This window comes from Typopeltis vanoorti, chromosome 17 (assembly GCF_054136105.1).
Source record: "Typopeltis vanoorti isolate ZY-2024b chromosome 17, IOZ_Tvanoo_1.0, whole genome shotgun sequence".
NCBI lineage: Eukaryota > Metazoa > Arthropoda > Arachnida > Uropygi > Thelyphonidae > Typopeltis > Typopeltis vanoorti.
This window is the reverse complement of record NC_143565.1, coordinates 110,759,884-110,785,571: the sequence shown is the minus strand read 5'-3', so window position 1 is coordinate 110,785,571 and position 25,688 is coordinate 110,759,884. Positions and strand designations below refer to the sequence as shown.

Below are 25,688 nucleotides of genomic sequence, written 5' to 3'. Positions count from 1 at the left end.
CAAATGACCAAAATAGTTTCTGATTTCTGGAATGTTGAATACATTGAATAACAAGAGGTCATCCCTGGAAGCTGTATAAGAAGGGTGTGAGCAAGGGAGTGAGAAGTAGGTTTCTTGCATGGACAGTTGTGAATGATTGGAATGCATTGGCTGAGAGTATTGTGTCTGCAAAGAATTTGAATGTGTTTAAGGCATGGTATGATGAGCTGTGCATATGACAATAGGGACCTCCTAGATGAGTCTGTGACTCCATTAGGTCATAGGATAATAATAATAATAAAATAATATAATAAAAAATAATAAAAATTATAATAATAATTCTTCCTCTAAGAACCACAGATTTCTTCATGATTTTAAAGGCTATATTTTCATAGTTTGAGGGTCAAGCAAAACTCATTTGTATCTTTGGGTACTTAACAGTAATTTCTCATCTTTTCCATTGCTTTCAGTTTCTACTAGTGTTATTTTTATCATCATCACAACAAGTGAATGATGCTTTTGGTCCACTATTGTTTATAAAGTTTTCAAAATTATTTGATGTTTTCAACTTCTTAATAATTGCATCTAGAGAACAACTAACATGAAAACAATAACCAGATAGTCTAATGTTGCAACACTGACATAATCAGATATAGGTGATTTTAAATAAGAGTTTCTACATATAAAATGTTGTAATGATTTATTGTAATGCATATTACCTCAATTTCATGCAATTCTTCATTGCAGGCTGTACTTAGATCCCTTATTAGGCTGTCTATTCTTCCAGAAATCACAGACATGTTTTCTTGCTGCTTCTTCAAATTTTGGACAAATTCACCTTCCTTTCTCCTTAGCTCCTAAAATTTTGAGATAGATGAAGTTATTTCTGTATCCATTTAGTTTTATCATCAACTTTAAAAACTGTTACATAATAAATATATATTATAAATTTACTGTAATATTAAATGTATATATTTAACATTATGAGGAATTTATAATTTTAAAGGCATAAAATCCATTAACTTAAAAACAATTTCATCATATCCATCTCTCAAGCTTTTGTAACTTGATCTGATGTCCTTCAATGGGAAAGGCATGAATCTTTATTATAATATTATTATTATTGTACCCACCACGGAGGCAGCAGACTCATCGTGGGAGGTTCATTCAACTGACAACATACTTATCATCTATCTATCTCTCCTTTCCATCTGATTCAGATGGGTTGGGTCTCCTCCTGATGAGGAGTCATGGCAAAATAATGCAGCCAGCACACACCACTCCTCTGCTGCATCCCTTAACATTCTTAAAATCCTTAACACTCCTTGCATTAAAAACACATTCTGGTAATGCATTCCATTCTATTTACATCTCCATGTAAAAACTCTACTCCTCACACCACTCTTCACCACAATCTTACATAACTTCCAGGGATGACCTCTTATTTTCCCCCTCTTGCCTTCTACTCCTTTTATAATCTCATCTGGATTAATCTCAAAATTCTCTCACTAACTTATAAAGGCTTTTCAACTGAAGATGAGTTAGCCAGTCTCAGATAACAGGGTTATCCCCCTCTTAATAAGTTGTATTTTATTCTACAATACAGACTAATCAGCCAAAGAGTACAGAATTAGCAGACAGAAGGCTAAATAGATAGGATTAAATGTCCTATCATTTCATTAATTAGGATGCTACGATGCCAACTTACTTAACAATAAGAAGTCAATGAGCCAAACATATTAAGGAAAAGATGAAGATAATTAACTTTAGAAGAAGCAAAGTCAGGCACCACTTGCAGCACCAGATCAGAGTAGAGAAAAATGAGAAAAGTAATAAACACTGACTGCACATATTTGATACAGCATATCTGTTTACATTATAGCTCAGCACAGAAATGCTGTCCTTTCAGCATAATGAAAAATTATATATTCCATGTCCATGATAATGTAACGAGTATTTTTATAAGGACTATCCTTACTTCTTTCACACAGGCTGGTGACATAATAAGAATAAGAATACTACCTCCTTGTATTTCGAATCCTGATGGGTTATTATTATTATTAATATTTTTTACTATATCTTCAATGATAATACCACCATGAACACTCCCTATCGTCTTTCTCCAAAATACTATATAGTGGCCATTTTTTTTGCCTTTATATTCAGTTCTGTTTTTCTGCTTTAAATGGCTAAGAGTATGTGGCACTTGGTAAGAAATTTTTTCTTTCCCATTCATATTTTATTATTATTATTATTATTCAGGCCTCCACGGAGTCAAAGGACTCATCATGGAGGTCCTTCCTAGGAAATAAGAAGTCTATCAAGACTCATCGCGGGAGATCCCTTTTAGAAAACACAAAGTCTATCATACCACTCCTTAAACTCATTGACCATTCTCGCTCTCATCTTGCTATCAGGCAATGCATTCCACGGTTCACCCATCCTCCATGCAAAAAAACCACTCCTCACCATCTTGCTCACAATTTCCTTTCATAACTTCCAGGGATGGTCCCTTGTCATCACTCCTTCCAGCTATTCAACCAAGCAAAAGAACTCCTCAGTGTCAACACTGTAACCACCTCTCAACAGTTAAAAGTCTCAATCATATCACCTCTCCTCCTTATATCCACCAAACTTTGCAGTCCACATTCCCTCAGCCGATCCTCATAACTATCATTGTACAGTCCTGAAACCATCTTTGTTATCTGCCTTTGCCCTTTCCACAGTTAATTTATCCCCTTCAAATCCTGAGGACCAAATCTGAGAACAAGTGTGGTCTGATAAGGGTTACAATGGAATGATAACTGTTTTATCTCTGCAGGTCAGCATCCTTCTCATTATTGCAGCAATCCTTTGTGTTACGTTCACCACCTTTGCAATATGTCCCCTAAATTTCAGGTTTCTATCAATCATCAACCCCAGATCTCTTGTTTCCCCTACTTCCTCCCATAGAGTATGCAGTGTCCCATCAATGTTTCCCAAACCTCAAGACCTTACATTTTGCTGCATTAAACCGATACCCCATTCATTTGCCCATCTATCTAGCTTATTCAAATCCTCTTGCAGGGCTACTCCATTTGCACTATTACTAATAACCCTTCCCAGCTTCACGTCATCAGCAAACAACTGAATATCCCCATGCAATCCACTGATATAAAGGTTAAACAATATAGGTCCCAGTACTGAGCCCTGTGAGACCTTACTTCTAATCTTCTGCCTCCTTGAAACTGTCTCACAATACACAGCTCTCTGATACCTGTCAGACAGCCAATCCTGAATCCAGTTGACCAACCTGACATCCAAACCCATGTGCTGCAACTTAAATATCAGCTTATCATGTGGCACCCTGTCAAATGCCTTCGCTAAATCCAAGAAAATGGTAATATATGCCTTTCCCTCATCTACTGCTCTTGTAACTTTATTATAAAAGGCTAGCATATTACTAAAACAAGAGTGCCCCTTAACAAATCCATGTTGACTCTCACTGATAACATTATCCTTATTTGCCCAATGCTGTATACGGTCCCTCGCTAATTTCTCCAAGATCTTAACACCCACTGATGATATATAAACTGGCCTATAATTAGACCTTCCAGTCTGCTACCCTCTTATGCAGTGGCACTATCTTACCTTCTTTCCATTTCCTGGGCACCTTTCTCATAGCCAGACTTTCATAAAAAAGCCAGGTGAAAGGAGCTGTCTTTATTATTGTAAAACATTATTGTATAAGAATCAAAAGTTTTCATGTGAAGTAGTATCTATATGATAAGCTATTTACATAATGAAAATTGACTTCACCATAGAATGCCTTAAGTATATTACAATACTGATCGCACCTCCCAGAATATGCACAATGCTTATATTTGGCATCGTGCAAAGGTATACTTTGCAAAAGCTTTTGATAGAGTGCCACATGACAAACTGTTAAATAAATTGAAATAGATGGCATTGGATAACAGACTTCTGATTTGGATCAGTGACATGTTAATAAACTGTAACTTCAAATTATAGGTCAATCTGTATATCTGGAATTGTGGTGAAGGTACTGGAGAGACTGGTGAGAAGTAGGATACAGAAATGGGTTGATAACAGCAGTATCCTCTATGGTTATGAGCAAGGGTTTGTTAAAGGGAGATTATGTTTTACTAATTTACTTTTGTACTATAACTAGGTGACAAATACCTTGGACAGGTATTTGTCACCTAGTTATAGATTCATATACAGTGATATACTTTTATTTTGCAAATGCTTCTGATAGACTGCCACATGACAAACTGTTAAGTAAATTAAAACAGATGAGATTGGATAACAGACTTTTGAGTTGGATCAGTGATTGGCTGTCTGATAGGTATCAGAAAGTTGTATATGGGGGTGTAGTATCCAGCAAGAGGAAGGTCACTAGTGGTGTACTGTAGGTGGTCAGTTTTGCGATTATTGTTGTTCAGTTTGTATGTTAATGATATTGGGATGAGTGTAACTAGTGATATGCAGATGTTTGAGAATAAAATTGAGGAGAGTAATGCAGAGTCAAGCAGATGCTATTGAATAGATTGCATGAATAGGCAGGTAAGTGAATCTGTCAGTTCAATGTTGCAAAATGTAAGGTTTTGAGATTTGGCAAGAAGCAATGATGAGATGCAAAGTATACACTTGGTGGGGAAACTTTAAAGGAAGTAGAGTAAATGAGAGATCTAGGAGTGATGGTAGACAAGAACCTGAAATTCAGGGGCCACATAGCACAAGTTGTGAAGATGTTACATCAGATAATGGCAATGATGCAGAGGACCCTGACATGCAGAAATAAAGAAGTTATGATGTCATTGTATAAGGCCTCATCTGGATTATTCTGCACAGATTTGGTTGCAGGGTTTTCATGATGACAAGGATATGTTGGAAAGGGCCCAGATAAGATTCACAAAAGTGGTCAGTAGTCTTTGGAATGTGGAGTACAAAGACAGATTGAGAGAATGTAAACTGCAGAGCCTCGTGAATAGGAGGATGAAGGGGGATATGATTAAGACATATAAGCTAGTCAAGGGTTTTTATCAGATTGACATAGAAGAGATTTTTCATAGAATGGGAGAGGGAGGAAGGTAGAACAAGAGGCCATCTCTGGAAACTGTATAATGAGGGTGTGAGCAGAGGAGTGAGGAGAAGGTTCTTTGCATGGAGAATGGTTGGTGAGTGAAATGCATTGCCTGAGTGTGTTGTGAACGTGGGCACATTGTATCAATTTAAATGAGCATTGTGTGCAATAGTGTGTCCCTCCTATGATGAGTCTCTAACTCTATGAAGGTCAGGTAATAATAATAATAATAAAATAAATATGCTTAATCACAGTGAATATTATGATGAAAGGAGGACTGTGTATTTCTGATTTGAACCTATTAAGTATGTACAATTCTGCATATTGTACATACTTAATAGGTAAATTTCAATTAAGGTGACAATTAGATACAAATAGAAATCTGCATGTTATCCAACTGGGTCATGCAGCCTACACAGGCAAGTATATATACAAAAAAAAAAAAAAAAAAACCTTAGAGGTAACTTATGTCTGTACATGAATGTTAGAAGTATCAGGAACAATGGAATAGTTTTGGCCTTGGTGGATATTTTAAGGCCTCAGATTGTAGACATTAGCAAGACTTGGCTCTTAGAGGCAGATATACTCAGTGGTGTTGAGCATAATGGCTACAGTATTTTTAGGAAGGATAGAAAAAATTGAAGTGGAGATGTGCTGTTAATGCTATTAGATGATTTGAGTCTGGTTCAGGCAGAAAGATATGGCTGCAATGCTACTAACAATTTTTCATCTACCAGCAAGTGCAAATCTATCTAGAGTGAATTTCAGTCTAACAAGATCAAATATATAGTGAGGTGTTGTTACAGATCTAGTGGATCACTGGCTGGTGACAATGAAATGCATAATCAAAACAACCTGATGATTGCTAAATGAGTAATCATTATGGGCAACTTTAATTATGCAAACATTGATTTTGTAGTGGTTAAAGAAGTAGTGGTGAAATCTCATGAGATTCTTCTCATGCAAAGAATGAAACTGAAAATTTATTGAGTTGTTGCAAGAAAACTCCCTCAAGCAGCATGTGACAGAATCAACTCAAGGTCAAAGAGTGGCAGATCTCATTGCAGTGTCAGTGGTTTCATTTAAAGACATGACTGGTCTACCTCCAGGTGGTGACAATAATCATACTATACTGACCTAGAAAATGGCAAAGGATACTGATATATTTGAATTGATGTTCCATACAAAGAAAAAGGTTACATGTTAAACTATGATTCAAGAAATTATGACCAGTTGAGGAGTATACCAGGTCTGGTCAAATGGTATTGGTTGCTAGCTAGGAAAGATATTGGTAGTGCAGGAGAAGCATTTAAAAAATAATTAAATGAAGTAATATCAGAATATGTCCCTAAAGTTTGAAGAATAAATAGGCTGGGAGTGAAATGGATATGCAATCTTATTAAGTAGAAGACATTTAAGAAAAAGATTATGTGGATAAGGATGATGTCAGTTATGAAAATTATAAGGAGTAGGCCATAAGTAACAATTATTGTACAAAAAGCTAAGTGTGAATATGAAAAGAAACTAGCACTGCAAGCTAAATACTACCACATAACACAACGGTATAACAATACAAAAGAATTGTATTGTTATGCTATAATTAAAATAGTAAAGAAAGAAAATGAAAGAATAACTGCACTGAATGCAGATGGTATGCAGATTACAGATGCAGAAGAGACTGTCCAATTAACGAGTACTCATTTTGCTAAAAGCTATCAAATTGGTGTATGCAATGTTGAATTCAATACTACCTCTTCAGTGGATGAAGAAACTCAGACCTATGAGGTGGAGTTACAACAGCTTTTGCACATGAGAATTCTGCAACAGGCACAGATGGGATATCTGCACAGTGGTAAAAGAAGAGTGTTTAGCTGAAATTGCTGTGCCTTTGATCTGGTTGCATAATTTAAATCTCAGTAATAGAAGAGTCTACAGAGGTGGAAAGACTGTATGACAATCCTTTGTACAAGGATTCTGCAAAGACTGATGTGGCTGATAACTTGTATGAAGGAGAATGGTTGGTGAGTATTTCAGGAGTAGAGGTGAAGATTTTGAAAAAGTTGGTAACTGCTCACATACAGAAATCGCTTGCCACAGAATGTATACTTTGAAAATAACAGCATGGGCTTACTAAGAGAAGGTTGTGTTTCCGCAATTTAGTCACATTCTATAATAATGTTACATTTTCAGCTAGATGAGAGGAATGGATATACCATGAAATTTCAGATACTCTGGACTTTTTAAGGCATTTTATATGATACAGCATGTTAGTTATGAGGATCGGTTGAGGGAATGTGAACTGCAGAGTTTGGTGGAAAAAAGAAGGAGAGGTGATTGAGACTTTTAAACTGTTGAGAGGTGGTTACAGGGTTGACATTGGGGAGTTCTTTCACTTGGTTGAACAGCAGGAAGGAGTGATGACAAGGGGCCATCCCTGGAAGTTATGAAAGAAAACTGTGAGCAAGAGGGTGAGGAGTGGTTTCTTTGCATGGAGGATGGTTGAACAATGGAATGCATTGCCTGATAGAGTGGTGAGAGTGAGAACGATCAATAAGTTTAAGGAGTGGTATGATAGACTTTGTGTTTCCTAGGAAAGACCTCGCGCGATGAGTCTTTTGACTCCTTGGAGGCCTAAATAATAATAATAATAAAAGCTGTTATAAGTTAGAGGATATTGGATTGTATTATAAACTATTATTTTCGATAAGAGGATGGCCGAATGACTAATATCAAAAAGTGGAGTATGGGATGAGTTTGCAAGATTTAAGGTAACAATTGGTGTACCAGGTGATCTACCCTTTATCCATTGTTATTCAATCTTTACATTACGGAAATTGGGAAGAATCTGACAAGTCACATACAGCTGTTTGTTGACAATGCCAAGATAGCAGAGTAATTTAGAATGTGACAGACATGCAGTACTTGCAGAATGATTTGAATAGATTGGAATCGTGGGCATGTGAAAATGGCTATCAGTTCAATGTAAATAAATGTAAGATTGAGCACTCTGGTGTAATGAGATATCCAATGGCATATTGTATTCATGGAATTGTGCTAGAAGAAACTAATAAGGCTGGGAACTTGGTGGAGGAGTTTTAGTACAGGGGGTTCTCAACCTTTTCCAGTGGCGTACCACTATATTTAATTCAAGATATTAGATGTAGCAGTAAGGCAGTATCACGTACTACCAGTGGTACGTATACCATAGGTTGAGAATCCCTGTTTTAGTAGATAGGAAGTTGAAGGACATACAGCAAAAATTGCAAATGCAATTCAGAGAATAATTGTAATGGTGAGAATTTTGCTTCTTTACAGGACCTGGATTACTGTGTGCAAATCTGGTCTCCTAGTTTTCATGGTGATGCAAATGCAGTGGATGCAAAGGAGAGTGTTAAGAATGATATCAGGACTGTGAAATGGAGATTATGAGGGCAAACTGAAAATTTGTGGACTACAAACACTATCAAACGAATTATAATAAAACTGGTGATGTATTAAGTTAAAAATGTTGTTAAATTATTAAGAATTCATAAAAATTTGACTGACTTAAAATTTCATTTTTATTGCATTAATTATAATTTGTAATTGTGTAATTTATATAGTATGATATAATTCAAGAATAAGAAAATTTATATATATTTTTTATTATTTCCCTTGGTGAAATGATGCCCCTCATCTTCAAGCGCCCTTATGTAGGGCACAATCTGCACAACCGCACGGCGCAGCCCTGGGCCCATGAAGGAAACGGTTCAGGTAAATTTGAATGCACCAGGCAAAGATGCACTGCATGGGTTCTGATTCAAATACTTGACCAGTACTTGATATTTATGCTTGATTGACTCAACAACTTAACAATCTATTTAAAACAGGCTCAATTGAAGAGTAGATGATAACCATGGAGGAAAATTCATCGATTTTGAAAAACAAAGAAAAAAGGAGCTGTTTCAACTAATTAGTGGACAAAACTTGCCTGCCAACAACTAACTAATATTGACTAATCTAACAACTTTGATTAGTCAATATTTATCATGATACCAACTTATTGAACAAAATAGATGTTGCAAAATCTCCAGAGGAACAAAAGACCTGTTGTTAACTTACAGAATCATTTTGAAAATTTCAAAAAGATAAAATGCAAACTTATATATGGCATGGATTGATTATCAGAAAGCATTTGACTCTTGCCACATACTTGGATTAGAAAATGTGCAGAAATTTTTGGAGTGAGTAAAGACATGAGAAACTTCATGTTATGACCATGTCAAAAACTCAGTTAATAATCAATCTGAGTACAGTGAATATCAAGAAAGGAATTTTCCAAAGTGAGTCATATCACTTCTTTTGTTCATTCTAGAAGTGAATCCTTTAACATTAATTTTAAAGAAAACTAGTTTCAGATATCAAACATCAAAGCAAGAAGAAAAAATATATCGCATGATCTAAAACTCTATGGAAAATCATCCAGAGAAATTGAGTCAATACAGTCTGAATCTTCAGTGAAGATATCTGTATAAAATTTAGACTTGAGAAATGTGCAACACTCTCCATAGTTTAAGAAAAATAATAGGTGGAAAAGGAATCACATTTGCAGATGGAAGGAAAATTAAAAACTTGTCCCAGAATGAATCCTAGAAATACTTTGGAATCCTTCAGTTCAAAACATTTGATATTTTGAGTTGAGTTTAAAAGTGAAAAAGAAAACTGAATCTCAATATCTGAAAAGAGTCAGAAAATACTGTTTTCAGATATTTATCTCAGAAAAAAAGTTTACCAAGTTCTACAGTCCAAATTGAATGGAGGAACACTAACAGCAATCAATTACATGGCTCATCATGTGATCAGATACAGAGCTTTTATAACTTACTGGACACAAGCCAATCTGGATGCATTTGATTTTATAACATGAAAATGAACAGTGAATCATGCCTTGTACCCATGCAATGATGTGGATCAATTATACATAGCCAGAAAAAGTGGAGGCTATGGCTGTTTACAAGGCAAATAAACAAAAGTAGAAGAAAAGCAAGCATTGAATGATCACATCAATGTTAGTACACAAAAAAAGATGTTAGCTAATTACAGCTTCAAACAAAAACTAGCGAATGTAGTAGATTCAAAAAAGTAGTACAAGGAGAAAGAAATGGCAAAAAGATATATTAATATTATGATTAATGAGTCCGTGCAGTTAGCCTAGTGGCTATGAGCTTCGCAACCACATGCCTGGGGAAGGAGTGTCCTAGGTTCGATTCCCATCAATGGCATAAGGAGCTTAAGGATCTTCCTCAGTCATAGCCAAGTTAGCCAGTCTTGGGTGTGGACAGCAGGGTTTTTTCCAGCAGTTAATCTGGGGTTTTTCATCCCGTAAGCGGGCAAACCAGCCCTGTGAACACACAGGCTACAGTCATAGGATATACTACAGCAAGGAAGGCAATGGGAAACCACCTTGCTCATAATCATTTCTATAGTACAGTAGCATAGCTACCCCCCACCAGCAGAATGGCTGAAGGAATAGAATAGAATAGAATTATTAATGGTTAATGATTATTAATGATAAACATTAATGATGCGCTAGAGTCACAGAAGAAGTGGCAGTAGATTTGAGCAGTGCTAAAAAAAAAAATGTTTTTAATCGGTATATAGTGTGGCTTTCTTGGCTAATTGTGCTACATTTTTTCAGTGATACAAGTGTCCTTCAGTGGTGTTGCTTTTGGAGTTTAGTTTTTGTTTATATTGTGTTTATTTTTGGTTTATTCTTACTGAGTCAGCGAGGTCAGAGTGGGACGCGTTCTACGGTAGAAGAGAAGAAGATAAGTTTTTGTTATTTGGTATAGTTGTAATATAGTTTATAGTTAAGTATAGTTGATACTTTTAGTAGAGCGTATAATAGAGTAGAGCATTTAGTATAGTTGTGGTAGTTTCTATTACTCGGCACTATCTGAATGATGGTGGCAGCCGCACATCAAATTACAAATGGCAAGTCCTCCTCTATTTAAGGACTACATTTTGCATAGCATAATACAGGATTTTGTAGTATGCGGTGCTTGTGGTATGTATGCATCCCAGCAATTGGGTATGTGGTAGGTGAGAGATGAGGGAGTATATATATATTTAGCCTGGCTCCTACTGATGAGACCTCAATAAAGGACGAAACCGGTCTGGGTAGTGGCCCCTTGCCTTTAATACATAGCATCATACATCTCCTCCAGGAGATGTGCTTTGCATTAAGGGTAAATATTAAGAATAGTGATCAGAGCTTATTCCACCTTTACCACAAGTTGCCTTGACTTGCACTACGTGTGGGGTCACCTAGACTTGCAATACTTGCAGGCGCAAACTTGACTTACTTGTCTGTTAGCTTACTTGGGAAATGGAGTAAAACCAGGTTTAAAATAGCTTGGTATCTTTAATGTTTATTATACCCAAGGTAAAATACTTTCTACATATATCTCTCATCCTGAGATTTTTATTTAATAAGGTTAAAACACCTTATGGTAATTGTTCTGGTAAAATACTTATAAGCTCTGTATTACTAAAATCTTGGTATTTTTAGCCTGGCTGCCACTGATGAGACCTCAATAAAGGTCGAAACCTGTCTGGGTAGTGGCCCCTTATCTTTAATACATAGCATCATACATCTTCTCCAGGAGATGTGCTTTGCATTAAGGGTAAATATTAAGAATAGTGATCAGAGCTTATCCGCCTTTACCACGAGTTGCCTTGACTTACACTATGTGTGGGGCCACCTAGACTTGCAATACTTGCAGGCACAAACTTGACTTACTTGTCTGTTTGCTTACTTGGGAAATGGAGTAAAACCAGGTTTAAAATAGCTTGGTATCTTTAACATATATATATATATATATATATATATAGGGAAAATGTAGGAAATGGGAAGAACTTTGTGAGTTAGAGATTACCATAACAAACCTCAGCAGGATCACATCAGAGGTGGATGAATATCAACTAAGAGAGATGAGTAGTGTGATAGAGGATGAGAATAACGAAGGAAATATATATGAAAAAATAAGAGTAGGGAGTGTTGAAAGTTTGAATAATGGTGAAGTTTAGATGAAGGGCAAGCAAGAGTGGGTAGCTTGCAGAGAGAGAGAGAGAGATGAGTTGAAAGAGGAGGTGGAATGTCTTGGGGATGAGCTGACAAGTGTGAAAGATGAGATTAAGCAAATGGAAGACATGAATGCAAAGCAAATCGGAGTAGGACTGAGAGAGAGTTATGGGAATGATAGAAGAGGAAAGAATAGAAACAGTAGGAGAGAGAGAATGAGAGGAATGGGAGGGAGTGCTGGAACCAGGGATAGAGAGAGATGCCAGGATAGCAGGTAAGTATGGAAACACAGAGAAAGTGTTAGAGGTGAGAGAGAGTAAGGAATGCAGCAGAACAATCAAGGAACAGAGTGGTAAGAGGTGTAATGTATGGAGACTCAGTGATCCATTGTATGCAAGATAGGATGCCAGAGGAGTGTTTTCCTGGAGAAACAATAGAAAGTATGACTATGGCAATTAAGCAGGGTGAAAGGGTGGATGAGATGATTGTGAGGGTGGGCACAAATGACTTGAGAGGCAGTGTAAATCAGGTGGTGAGGTTGTATAGAAGAAAACTCAGACAGGGAAGATAGTGTGTGTTGTCCAGGTATTATAATGATGAGTTGAGTAGAAGGTAAGAGTTGAGGACAGAAAGGAATTGTATGCGTGAGATGGCCTGCGTTTGAACGAAGAAGGATGTAGGCATCTGAAGAGAATTCTGTTCTCTGAATGAGTAGGTGTGTAAATGTAGGGAAACTAGAATTATGAGGGGTAGCTCTTGTGGGAATAGGTGCTGGGAGAAGGGGGAATACATGAGGTAATGCTGAGTTGAGTGGAGTATGGAGGAGATAATGATAGGTATAGAAACAGTGAAATTTTTATGGTTTATACCAGTGGTTCCCAACCTTTTTCTACTTGTATACCACTTTTAAACCCATTTCTATAAATTGTATACCCTTTGTTTTTAAAGTATTTCCACAGACACTCACAAACATCCATGCCCATGGCAGGATTCGAACCCGCAGCCTTTTGGCTGGAGAGCAGATACGCTAACCACTCGGCCAGCCAGGCCAGCAATTTTTGACTTGAAAAATGAATAGACATGCAGGAGTATCAAAGATTGTGTCAGAAAAGAGGATTGGAATATGTGGATGCTTGGAGGCCATTTGAGGACAGAAAGGAACTGTATGTGAGAGACCGCTTGCATTTGAATGAGGAGACATGCAGGAATATCAAAGAAAAGGGAACATATGTGGAATTATCATGTGGGTGATTATAATAGTCCTAGATATCAACTTGGGGAAGTTCCATAGAGTGCAGAATTGGAAGGCCAGGATATCATTAGTGCTTGGGAAATGGTGAAGGAATATTTGTTAGCAGCAATAGTAAGCTGTATTCTACAAGTGATGGACAAAATTTGGTGCAAAGTGGATGATAAACAATATCAAACAGGAACTGCAGGTGAAAACAGATTATGGAAGAGATATAAGGAGAAAGGTGGAGAGCAGATACATGAAGAATACAAGACTCAGGCCAGGAGAGTGAATACTATGGTGAGGAAGGCAAAACTGGAATACGAGATGAGATTTGCACTAAGATCTAAAGAAAATCCTAGAGAATTTTTTAGCTATGTGGCCAGTAGGAGGAGAAATGATTGTAGAAGAATGACATTGTTGGATAAAAATGGGAATAGAGTGACTGATGCAGAGGACACAGTGGAGTTGTTCAATGAGCACTTTATTGGAGTATTTCTTTCTGGAGAAGAAGGTTTTAATACTAGAGGGGTGCAGCAGGTTCTAGGTTTAGAGGTGCAAGAGAAGAGTGTGTTCCAAATACTGAGTACTCTGGATGTCAGTGAAATACCATCCAGTCCCACACAACATTGGGAATGGATGGTATTTCACCACGGGTTTTGAGAGAATGTGCTAAAGAACTGACAGCTCCTTTGACCTGACTTGTCAATGAAAGTCTGGCTATGGTAAAGGCACCCAAGGAATGGAAGGAAGGTAGGATAATGCCAATGCATAAGGGGTGGTTGCAGACTGGGCATCTAATCATATGCCAATTTGTGTATCATCAGTAGTTGTTAGGTCTTGGAGAAATTAGTGAAGGACTATATACAGCATTGGGAGATGAGGGTAATGTTATCTGTGAGAATCAACATAGATTTGTTAAGGGGGTGCTCTTACTTAAGTAATATGATTGCCTTTTATAATAAAGTGACAAGAGCAGTTGATGAGGTAAAGGCATATACTGCCATTTTTTTTTGGATTTTGCAAAGGTATTTGACAGGGTGCCACATGATAATCTGATATTTAAGTTACAGCACATGGGTTTAGATGTGTGGTTAGTCAAATGGATTCAGGATTGGCTGACTAATAGATATCAGAGAGCTGTGTATGGTGGGGCAATATCAAGGAAGCAGAAGGTTACAAGTGGGGTTCCACAGGGCTCAGTACTGGGACCTGTATTGTTTAACCTTTATATCAATGACATTGTCAATGGATTGCAAGGGTATATTCAGTTGTTTGTAGATGATATGAAGCTGGGAAGGGTTATTAGTAATAGTACAGATGTGGTGGCAAGAGGATTTGAATAAAATAGACATGGGCAATGAATGGGGTGTCGGTTTAATGCAGCAAAATATCTTGAAGTTTGGGACACATTAATTGGAGACTGCACACTCTGTTGGAGGAGCTGTACTAGAGGAAGTAGGGGAGACAAGAGATCTGTGCTGGTGACTGATAGAAACTGAAATTCAGGGGACATATTGCCAAGGTGGTGAAAGTAGCCGAGATAATTGCTGCAATAATGAGGACACTCGCATGCAGAGATAAAAGAGTTGTCATTCCATTATATAAAGCCCTGATCAGACCAAACTTGGACTACTGTTCTCAAATTTGGTCCAGGATTTGCAGGGCATAAATTAACTGTGGAAAGGGTACAGAGGCAGATATCATAGATGGTTGTAGGACTGCACAATGTTAGTTATGAGTATTGGCTGAAGGAATGTGGACTGCAGAATTTGGTTGATAGAAGAAGGAGAGGTAATATGATTGAGACTTTTAAACTGTTGAGAGGTAGTTATAGGGTTAACACAGGGGAGTTCTGTTGATTGGTGGAGGGAAGAAGTTAAGACAAGGGGCCATCCCTGGAAGTTATGAAAGGAAGCTGTGAGCAAGAGTGTGAAGAGTGGTTTCTTTACATGGAGTGTGGTTGAACTGTGGAATGCATTGCATGATAGAGTGGCGATTGCACAAACGGTCAATGAGTTCAAGCAGTAGTATGATAGACTTTGTGTTTTCTAGGAAGGACCTCCCACGATGAGTCTATTGACTCCATGGAGGCCTGATAATAATAAGATCAGACGTTTTGAAAATAAAAAAATAAAGCACTCCATGGTCAATATTGAAAGATACTGAAGGGAAATTGACAGCTGCTTAATTTGGCAATGGCATCAGTATAGCAACATCAAGAAACAGACAGAAGGTTTGATATTGCTGCTCAAGAACAATCACTACAAATTAATGCAGTCAAGGAAAAGATCCAGAACTATAGCAATGCCAAATGTGCAGAGATAAAGAAGAGACAGTGGGGCATCTAATTAGTTCTTGCAACAAGATTGCTCATACAGACTATAAATAAAGGCATGACAGGGTTTCAAAAGCTGTACACTGGAGCTTTTGAAGGAAATATGATTTCCAAATTTGCAAAAACCCTTTGGGAACCCACAGTCGAAAAAAGTATTGAAAATGCAAAGATACTATAGGATGGAGAGCAGTTGCATTAGGAATATAAGACTCATGCCATGAGACTACATAATAAGGAAGACTGGAATAAGAGAATAGATTAGTTCTGCAAACCGAAGAAAATCCTAAGGCCTTCTCTTGTTATATGGCTAGTAGGAAGACAAATGATTGCAGAAGAATGATACTGTTAGATGAAAATGGAGGTCAAGTGACCAATACAAAGGACATTGTGGTGTAGTTTAATGATCACTTTATAAGGGCATTTTGTCTTGGCAAAGTAGGTTTTATTACTAGAGGAACAGGGAGGATTCAAGGCTTAAAAGTGTATGAGGAGAACGTGTTTCGAATACTAAGCATTCTGGATGTCAATTAGGCAATGCAACAGGATCAGATTTCATCCTGTGTTTTAAGAGAATGTGCTAAGGAATTGACAGCTCCACTGACCTGGCTTGTCAAGAAAGTCTGAGAATAGAAAAGGCACCCAAACAGTGAAAGGAAGATAAGGTAGTGAAAGAATGGTAGTATGCTATGGACCAGTGAGTATTTCTTCTGTAGTTGTTAAGATTTTGGAGAAATTAGTGAGAGAGTATACAGCAGTGGGCAGAAGTGGGTAATACCATCTGTGAGGGTCAGCATGGATTTATTAAAGGGCACTCTTGTTTCAGTAATTTGGTTGCCATTCATAATATAATAATGAGGGTAGTTGATGAAGGTAACTACATACCCCTTTTTTTTTGAAAAGGCCACACTGATTCACAACAAAACAAGACTAAAATTATGCTAAATTTACACCAAAGTTATAATATATCATTACCAATTAATATTGAAACTTATCTTTTTTTTTTCAGACAACACATCGCAGGAAATTGATATAATAATAAAAAATGAAAATGCAACTATTATAAAAATATACATGAACTTATTCATTCTTTTATATATTCCATGTCATCAACTACAATTTAAAAATGCTTCCTTTGTTTTAGTGTAACATTTTTCCTTGACTTACCTCCTGTAATTTTAAAATCATTCCGTCTTTATCTTTAATAACTTCCTTACAAATTTCTTTTTGTTCTTTCACCATCTGCAGGAAAACAAAAAGTAAAAATTAAACTTCTGTTGATAATACAAATTGATACATTACAGCCAAAAGTAATAATATAAACAGTTTTAATATAATCAAACTGCCTTTTAATTCATAACAGCTGTTCACTGAACATGAAGTGCTGCAATGTTGAGTAAAAATGTTAAGTATGCTATTACATAACAATAATCAGCATCTGATAATTTTTGCACCCATCATTGCTGCAGATCAGTCATAAAATATTATTATTATGAGACACTTCCAGAGAGTCCAAAGACTCATCGAGGGAGGACACCTACCCTACAACTCTCTGTCTCCACCACTCAATCCACCAACTACAATGAACTGCTACTACCATCATCATTTACTGCCCACCACTACCATCACTAGCATCTTCATGACAATCATAAACATCCATGCCGACGGGGGGGATTTGAACCCGCAGCCTTGTGGCTGGAAAGCGGATACGCTAACCACTCGGCCAACCAGGCTGGCAAATGCACAAGACATTCTGAGAATATTCTGATTATTTATTTCTTTTTTATCTCACTCCCACACGTGAGAAGCTTCAGAACCTGCAAGGTTCTGAAGTGCTATGCAGGTAGGGGTTAAGAGAGGAGGAATTTGTGCTATGCAGGTAGGGGTTAAGAGAGGAGGAATCTATATTCTTCACAAAGAGCTAGAGGCTAGAGTCACTGAGGAAAATTCTGTGAGGAGCACTGTTCCAGAGAACAGAAGATGGGATGAAGGAGGAAGAAGAGAAGCAGGTTTAGTTAGTTTGCAGTTGAACTGCAAAAGACTAATGATGCCAGTTTGCTGGAACAGCACTCCACGAAAGTACGTACCTGTAGAAAATGCATAAGGCAGAAACAGACTATATGTTAGATAGAAACTGAAATAGGTGATCATATCTATATGAGTGAGCCTCCATAGCTCATTCAGTATAGACAAAGCCCTTTGGTTGGAAAGACTTGAGTTTGATTCCTGTCAATGATGTGAGGAATCTTTATCTGGTCTCTTTCGACTAAAGGTGAGTTAGCCAGTATCATATGGAGGTAGAGGGTTTTTTTCATCTGGAAACTCGGGTTTTTCATCCCCTGGAACAGGCAAGCAAGCCCCGTGAACATATGCTTCGACATAGGACACAGGACACCTCCAGGAATAAGGAGTAACCATAAGATAAGATAGGATAGGATCTATATGAGTAATAATGATGCTTGTCTTCTTCTTTAACAACTTATAGACCATTTAGGGGGTTGACAATAGCGGTATTATCTTTGATGGATAGCACGGATTTGCTAAAGGGAGGTCATATTTTAGTAATCTACTTACTTATTACAATACAATGACAGCTGCACTGGACGAGGTAGATGGATACAAAGTGGTATACTTAGATATTGCAAAAGCTTTTGATCGAAGGCCACATGATAAGTTGATAGTCAAACAAGAACAGATGGGGTTGGATATTAGATTAGTACATTTGATTCGAGATTGGCTATTTGATATCTATCAGGAAGTTTAGTATTGGGGAGCAATATCCTGGAAGAGAAAAGTCACTAGTGGGTGTAAATCAGGGGTCTGTTTTGGAGTCATTGCTATTTAATCTGTAAGTTAATGATATTGGGAAAGATTTGAAGATGATGCAAAATTGGGAAGAATTATTAGGAGTAGAGCAGATGTTGTGGCCTTTCAAAAGGACTTGAATAAACTGAGTGAATGGACACAGGAATAAGGATGCCAGTTTAATGTTGTGAAATGTAGGTTTTAAAATTTGGAAAACAAACATGGGATGTAGGGTACACATTTTGTGGGGATATATTGGAAAAGACAAAGAAAATAAGAGATCTGGGTGTGAAAGTGGATAGGAATCTAAAATTTAAAGGACACATTGTCAAAATTGTGAGGACAACACAATGAATTCTGACAATGATATGGAGGATACTGACTTGTAGAAGTAAGGAGATCCTGGTTTCATTGTATTAACCCTTGATTATTATTATTGCACAATAGGCCACATATGGCCTATTGTGCAAAGATTTGGTGCCTGGTTTTCAAAAGGATGAGGAGATATTGGAAAGGGTCCAGAGGTGATTGACTAAGGTAGTTTCTCGTCTCTGGAATGTTGAGAAGATGCAATTTGTCTAGTGGATAGGAGGAAGAGGAGTGATACAATAGAGATGTACACATTGGTAAGGGGTTTTATAAGATTAACATTGAAAGAATTTTCATAAAATGGTGGGAGAACAAGAGGTCAATCCTAGAAGATGTATAAATAGAGTGTGAGCAAGGGAAGCAGGTTTTTTGCATGAAGAATTGTGAATGGTTAGAATGCATTGCATGAGTGTTTGGTGTCTGTAGCAAATTTGAATGTATTTAAAGCATGGTATGATGAGTTGTGTGTATGACAAGGAAACTTCCTGCATTAAGTCTTTGACTCCATGGGGTCTTGGAATGAAAAAAATAATTTAGGTGCAATGCTATCATCATTAGGTTTCTCCCTCAGTTTCTGTCATTGCCTGTATCTGATGTTAAGTGCTCATCCAGCTGTCGTAGGCTTTTCATTACTACTTCCATCCATAGTGTATGGGATTTTCTTATGGGTCTTTTCTTGTGCTTAAATACTTGCTTGTTTGATTAACTGGTCATCTACTTTCCGAATGTGACCAAATCACTCACTTCTTTAACTTCTTATAAATGATAGAATGCGGTCTTTGAAACAAGTTTCATCATTATGTCTTCAATTACATATCTCAGTATTTTGAGTGTAAGATAGTCCAAAAATTCTTCTCAGTACTGTTTTTTTCAAATGTGATTAAGTTTTCTATTATCTCCCTTTGATGATGAACATATTTCATAAATATAGATTGGTATTGATTGTAGATAACTTAAATAGAGTTTTTTTTGGATTTTATTGATTAATCTCAATATCAGGAGACGTAAAATCAAAATATCCATGACTGGTCTTCAATGTTCTCCTTTCTCTCTTGATGCATTATCACTGTTCCTTTAATGTTGTCTCCAAGATAGTTAGGATAGGATCTATATATTTACCAGCAAAGGTTGGTTGATTGGTAGAGCCTCTGCTACTAATGGCTCAGTTAAGTAAGTTTGAGCGCAGTTAGTAGTTGGAAGGGGACCAATCGTTCGATGCTGTTGGCACACTCTCCCTCGGTGAGTCTTTGGACTCCCTGGAGGTGTCAAATAATAATAATAGTTAAACTTATCCACCCTTGACATGGTATTTTACTAGTTAAATATTTTCAGGTCCTATAACTTTCAGAAATTTTTTATGATGGATCCTAAAAAAAAATAATAATAAAAGGGTGGAGATTTTGCTGTGCCAGATGGTGCAATGATTGTCGTGAGAACAGAGATAGATGAGTTGACGATGTTTATGATATTGCAAAATCTTAATGCAAATACAATTATGAGATTAGATGGAATATAAGTCTGTGTATTATATTACAAGAATGTGCAAGTGAATCTGGCTGCTCAACTGTTTATTTAAGTCTCAGTTTTGGAGGTGCCTAGGCAGTGGAAAGAGAGCAAAAATAGAACCACTATTTTTGCTCTCTTTCCACTGAAAAGAAGCTCTAAGACAGAGGTAGCAATTATAGGTCAATCAGTATGGTGGTGGTAATTAAGATACTAGAGAAGTTGGTAAAAGAATTCAGGTCCGGGCAGGAATGTGACACTCTACAGGGGACAACCTAGCTCTGTAAAGGAGTAGGTCTTTTTATTATTATTATTATTATTATTACTACATGAAACCTCCAGGGAGTCCAAAGACTCATCGAGAGAGGGCACATACTCTACAACTCTCTGTTTCCACCACTTAATCCACCAACTACAACTACACCAATGCCATCTACTGCTGACCACCACCACCACTAGTATTTTCACTGACAATCACAAACATCCATGCCCATGAAGGATTCGAACCCACAGGCTGGAGAGCAGATATGCTAACCACTCAGCCAACTGGTCTTGCCTTAGTAATTTACTCACTTTTATAATACATTAACAGTTCAGTTACAGGATACTGATATTACAGTTAAATTATACTGCTGGACTTTTCAACAGTATTTGACAGGATACCACATGGAACTCTGTTATATAAATTAGAGCAAACAGGGATAGATATGAAGATTGCGATTTGGATAAGAGGGTGGCTGATAGACACAACAGGAAATAGGAGTAAAATGGGGAACTGAATCCAGAAGGTTGGCAACTAGTGATGTACTATAGGACTTGGTACTTAATCTGCTTCTGTTTAATTTGCACATCAGTGATAGAGGAAATGATTTGAGGAGATATATTCAACTGTTTGTCATCAATGCAAAACTAGGAAGAAGAACAGTCAATAAAAATGATGCAGAGATCTTGCAGAATGACTTAGACTGGAGGAATGGAAAAATGCATAACACCTGCCAGTTTAATGTGGCCAAGTTAAGATAAAGTAAGAGAAAGCTTGAGATAGAGATTACAGACTTTGTACTATATTGATGAAACTTAACTGCAGGAAACTGATGAAGCCAGGGATTTGGCAGTCACTGTCAGGGCCTCTTTATCCACTGGGCTAAATGTGCTATAGCCCAGGGACACCACTGATTCATATATGTATTAAATAATACATATAATTAATTGTATATATTATTTAATTATTGCTCAATCCAATGTTATTAAGGTACCAAATTTTTTTAGCCAGGGGTGCTCAAATTTGTTAAGATGCCACTGGTCACTGTGAATAGAGAGTTGAAGTTTAGAGTATTATTGGAAAGTTGTCTTAGTACATCAGATTATGTTGTTGAAGAACACACCGAAAAGCAGAGATAGGGAGTTTATCATTCTCCTTTATGAGGCTGGATTCATCTGATCGCCTGAATTCTATGGGGATGAAGAAGTGATAGAGAAGATCCAGATGTGGGTGATCAAGAGTACTGGAAGTCTATGGAATGCTACATGAGAGATTGAAAGGCTGTGACCTTTGTGAGACTAGGTCAATAGGTAAAAAAACAAAAGAGGTAACATGACAGAAACATTTAAGTTATTAAAGGGATTTTAGAGGATTGACACTGAAAACTTTTTCCAATACATGGCAAGAAGAGAGAGGGAATGAGGAGTTACTTATGAAAATTGTCTGAGTGTGGTAAGCAAGGGTATCAGGACTATATTTTGTGCTTGGAGGGTGGAATGGGCTACAGAAAGTTGTTGTGAGTGCTATGACAGTGAATGAAATCAAGGAGAGAAATGATAAATATCAGTGAACAATAATCAGAATGGGCAGCAGGCCAACACAATGAGTCTTTGATTCTGGAGATGCCTGAGAACAATAATAATAAATACATCATGGTGGCTAATATCATATTCTATGATTAGTAACAGATACAACACTGCAAGGCCATATTTTTTTTAAGACTAAACAAACACACGTAATAACCACAGTAATAAGTTTTAATAAGTAAATATTTCATCCTAATTATTTTAGGATATCATCAGTACAGTTAATTCAAATAATACTAGGAATAACATACAGTTAGGGAATCCCAATATGCACGCAGTAGCGTGTTATAGAATTAAATTAAAATATATCTGGAGGAAAAAAAAAAGGTAACATACGAAGTAGTATCAAAAAGTTTCGAGACTAGCTCTGTTTACGAGAAATGAGTTTATTTATCTACGTTTACACACTATCACCTTAAAAATAGTCCCTTGCATATCAGTACAGCTCTCCCAGAGTTCTTGCCACTTCTGGAATGTGTTCTGGAAGTCTTCTTTTCGAAGCATGTCAAGAACCTTCTATGATTTGCATTGGATCTCCGCAATGGTATTAAAAAGGTGACCTTTGAGCTGGATCTTGATCTTCAGGAAGAGGGAGAAGTCTGCAGGAGCCAAATCTGGCGAGTAGGGTGGGTGCGGAAGTGAGATCATGTTGTTTCTGGCAAGAAACTCACATGTGAGGAGAGCTCGGTGACAGGGTACACTGCTGTCATGGAGCATTCAGTTTTCCAAACACCACAGATCTGGTTGCTTTCACCAAATGTCCTCCTTCAGATGCCTTAAAACCTGGCAGTAGAACTTGCTATTGACGGTCTGGCCCCTGAGGACGAATTCTCAATGCACAATGCTGTGAATGTCGAAAAAGACGATGAGCATGTACTTGGTTGAGCTGCGGACATGCCTTGCTTTTTTCGGTCGTGGAGATGATGGGCTCTTCCACTGTGAAGACTGTTGCTTCATCTCAGGGTCATACCCGTTCACCCAAGCTTCGTCATCGGTAATGATCCGATGACGAAGGATGAGTCATCCATGGCACGTTGATGGAGTTCTTGGCAGACTTCTACGCGGTGTTCCTTCTGCTCCTGGGTCAGCAGCCTGTGGACGAACTTGGCAGCAACACGACGCATGTTCAAATCACAAATGAGGATTGCCTGGACTGTTCCGTATGACACACTGACAATGGCAGCAATGTTGTGGAGTGTTCTCCAATGATCCTCATGTGCAAGTTGCCGAATGGTTTCGACATTTTTTGGGGTTGAGCTCGTTGAAGGTCTTCCTGATCTCTCATCATCTTCCAGTGATGTTCTTCTGCTCTTGAAGCACGCGTGCCACTCAAAACACCTCGAACGACTCATTGCAGCATTGCCGTAAACTTTCCGAATCATATCAAATGTCTCTGTGGCAGATTTGCCCAGTTTCATGCAGAATTTCACATTTGCTCTTTGTTCTAACTTGCTGTCCATGATGAAATCGCAGATGTGGTAATTCAGGTGGTCAGAATAGCATCAGTTGCACAGTTCCAGATGTACACAGGAAAATGTCTTTTGGCACACTGACTTATGAAGGTAGGTGCTCCCTGTGACCGTGTGCAGCATTGTGCTGCCATCTGTTAGCATGTTACAAACCTAGTCTCGAAACTTTTTGATACCACCTCTTATATAAAAAATAAGATAACATATATAAAAATTATTTTACACAATTTCGTATGACAATTTCTCATACTTTAGGAATAGCAAGAACATTATCATGGTTTAGATTTGGTCTGTGAAGTAGGGGATCAGCACTTTCTTTATATAAATGTTCATGTTTATATAAAGATCTATTGAGAAGTTTGGTCTTCTCCCAATGGATCAAATGGTTTGGGTTTTCAACTCTGTGTTGTGCAAAGTCAGATTTCTGTGGTTTGATAAGACAGATATGGTCTTGATGTTCCGAAATGCATTTATAAACAGATCTGCCTGTCTGTCCATAGTAAGACAATTTACAGGAGCATGGAATCTTGTACACACCAGGTAGCATCAGAGGTGAGAGTTTGTCTTTAGGAGAAGGTAACAAGTTATAGATCTGGTTGATTGGTTTGTAGGTAGTAGCAAGTTTGTATTTCTTCATGATTTTTGAAAGATGTTCAGAGATGCCTTTGACATAAGATATGGGAATTCTATGGGCTTGTTCTTGTCTAGGTTGATGTGTGTGGGAAAGTGACTGATGATTTTTTAAGTTATTTTAAGATTGTATCCATTTAGTATGGCTGTATTTTTGATTATTTCCAATTCTTGGTTTAGAGATTTTTCAGAGGAGCAGAATCTGTGTGCTCTGGTTACTAATGATTTAATGATGCCAAATTTTTGAGATGGATGATGAGCAGAAGAATGTGAATGTAGCGACCTGAAAATGTCGGCATGCGATAGACAGAAGTGGAGTAGGATCCATCTTCTTTTCTTTGGATGTGTAATTCCAGAAAGTAGATACCCTGTGGAGATTCTTTTTCTAGTGTAAATTTGATGCAAGTATGAAGGTCTATTTTATCTAGAAAAAGGCACAATTCTTGTTCGGATTGACCCCCACACAGCAAAGACGTCATCGACATAACGTAGCCAAATTTTTGGTTTGGGTTTAAATGTGAAAATTTTTTCTTCAACGTATTCTAGAAACAGGTTTGCTAAGTTTGGTGATAAGGGAGACCCCATTGCTGTTCCTTCCTCTTGCTTGTAATTTTTTTCTTTCCAAGTGAAGTAACTGGATGTAATAACAAATTTGAATAATTCAACAATATCAGATGGAAAATTTTGAATTAACAAGTCCATCGTTTTTTTTTTCTCCAGATATATTTTAATTTAATTTTATAACACGCTACAGCACACATATTGGGATTCCATTGTAATCATGTGCCTTAACTGTATGTTATTCCTAATATTGCTTGAATTAACCGTACTGACGATGTCCTAAGATACCTAGGATGAAATATTTACTTATTAAAACTTATTACTGTGGTTATTACGTATGTTTGTTTAGTCAGGTTTCATTGTACAATAAACTTTTTTTTTTTTAATTTTTGTGACATATAGCTTAGATGTTCTTCTTCTTCTACTAATGTAATATAAATTTGTGGACTCCAGGTATTTTTGTATACGATTGTCATCTTTTAACAAACTCAGGAGATTTTGATTTATCCAAAATCAATATTCTGGATATTGATTCACATCCAAAATGTGGATGTGGATTGATTATTATTATTATGTGACACTGGGGAGTCCATGGACTCATCATGGGAGGGCACTCTACTCTACTCTACTTTGCAAAATGCATTTCACTCTTTCTGCTACTACTTAATTCTCCTACTATGACACTACTAATATCAACGCCATCTTCCACACATCATCACCAATAATATTTTTTTATCTGTAAATTGCATGTGTTCTGAAGGCTAATTTATCTGTTTGCAGGATGAAAAACCTGAGTTTCCATGCAAAAA

At 37.2% G+C, this 25,688-nt stretch overlaps 1 protein-coding gene across 1 annotated transcript in view; it reads right to left on the bottom strand.

Moving 5' to 3' along the window:
* Positions 1–25,688, bottom strand: part of LOC150097776 (dynein regulatory complex protein 1-like) — a 303,397-nt gene that overhangs the window by 203,674 nt on the left and 74,035 nt on the right. The window contains exons 6-7 of the mRNA XM_090406989.1: positions 16,862–16,936; positions 699–836 (exon numbers count right to left, since the gene is read on the bottom strand). Of these exons, the coding sequence (XP_090263115.1) occupies positions 699–836; positions 16,862–16,936 (213 nt within the window). The remainder of the gene's footprint in view (positions 1–698; positions 837–16,861; positions 16,937–25,688) is intronic.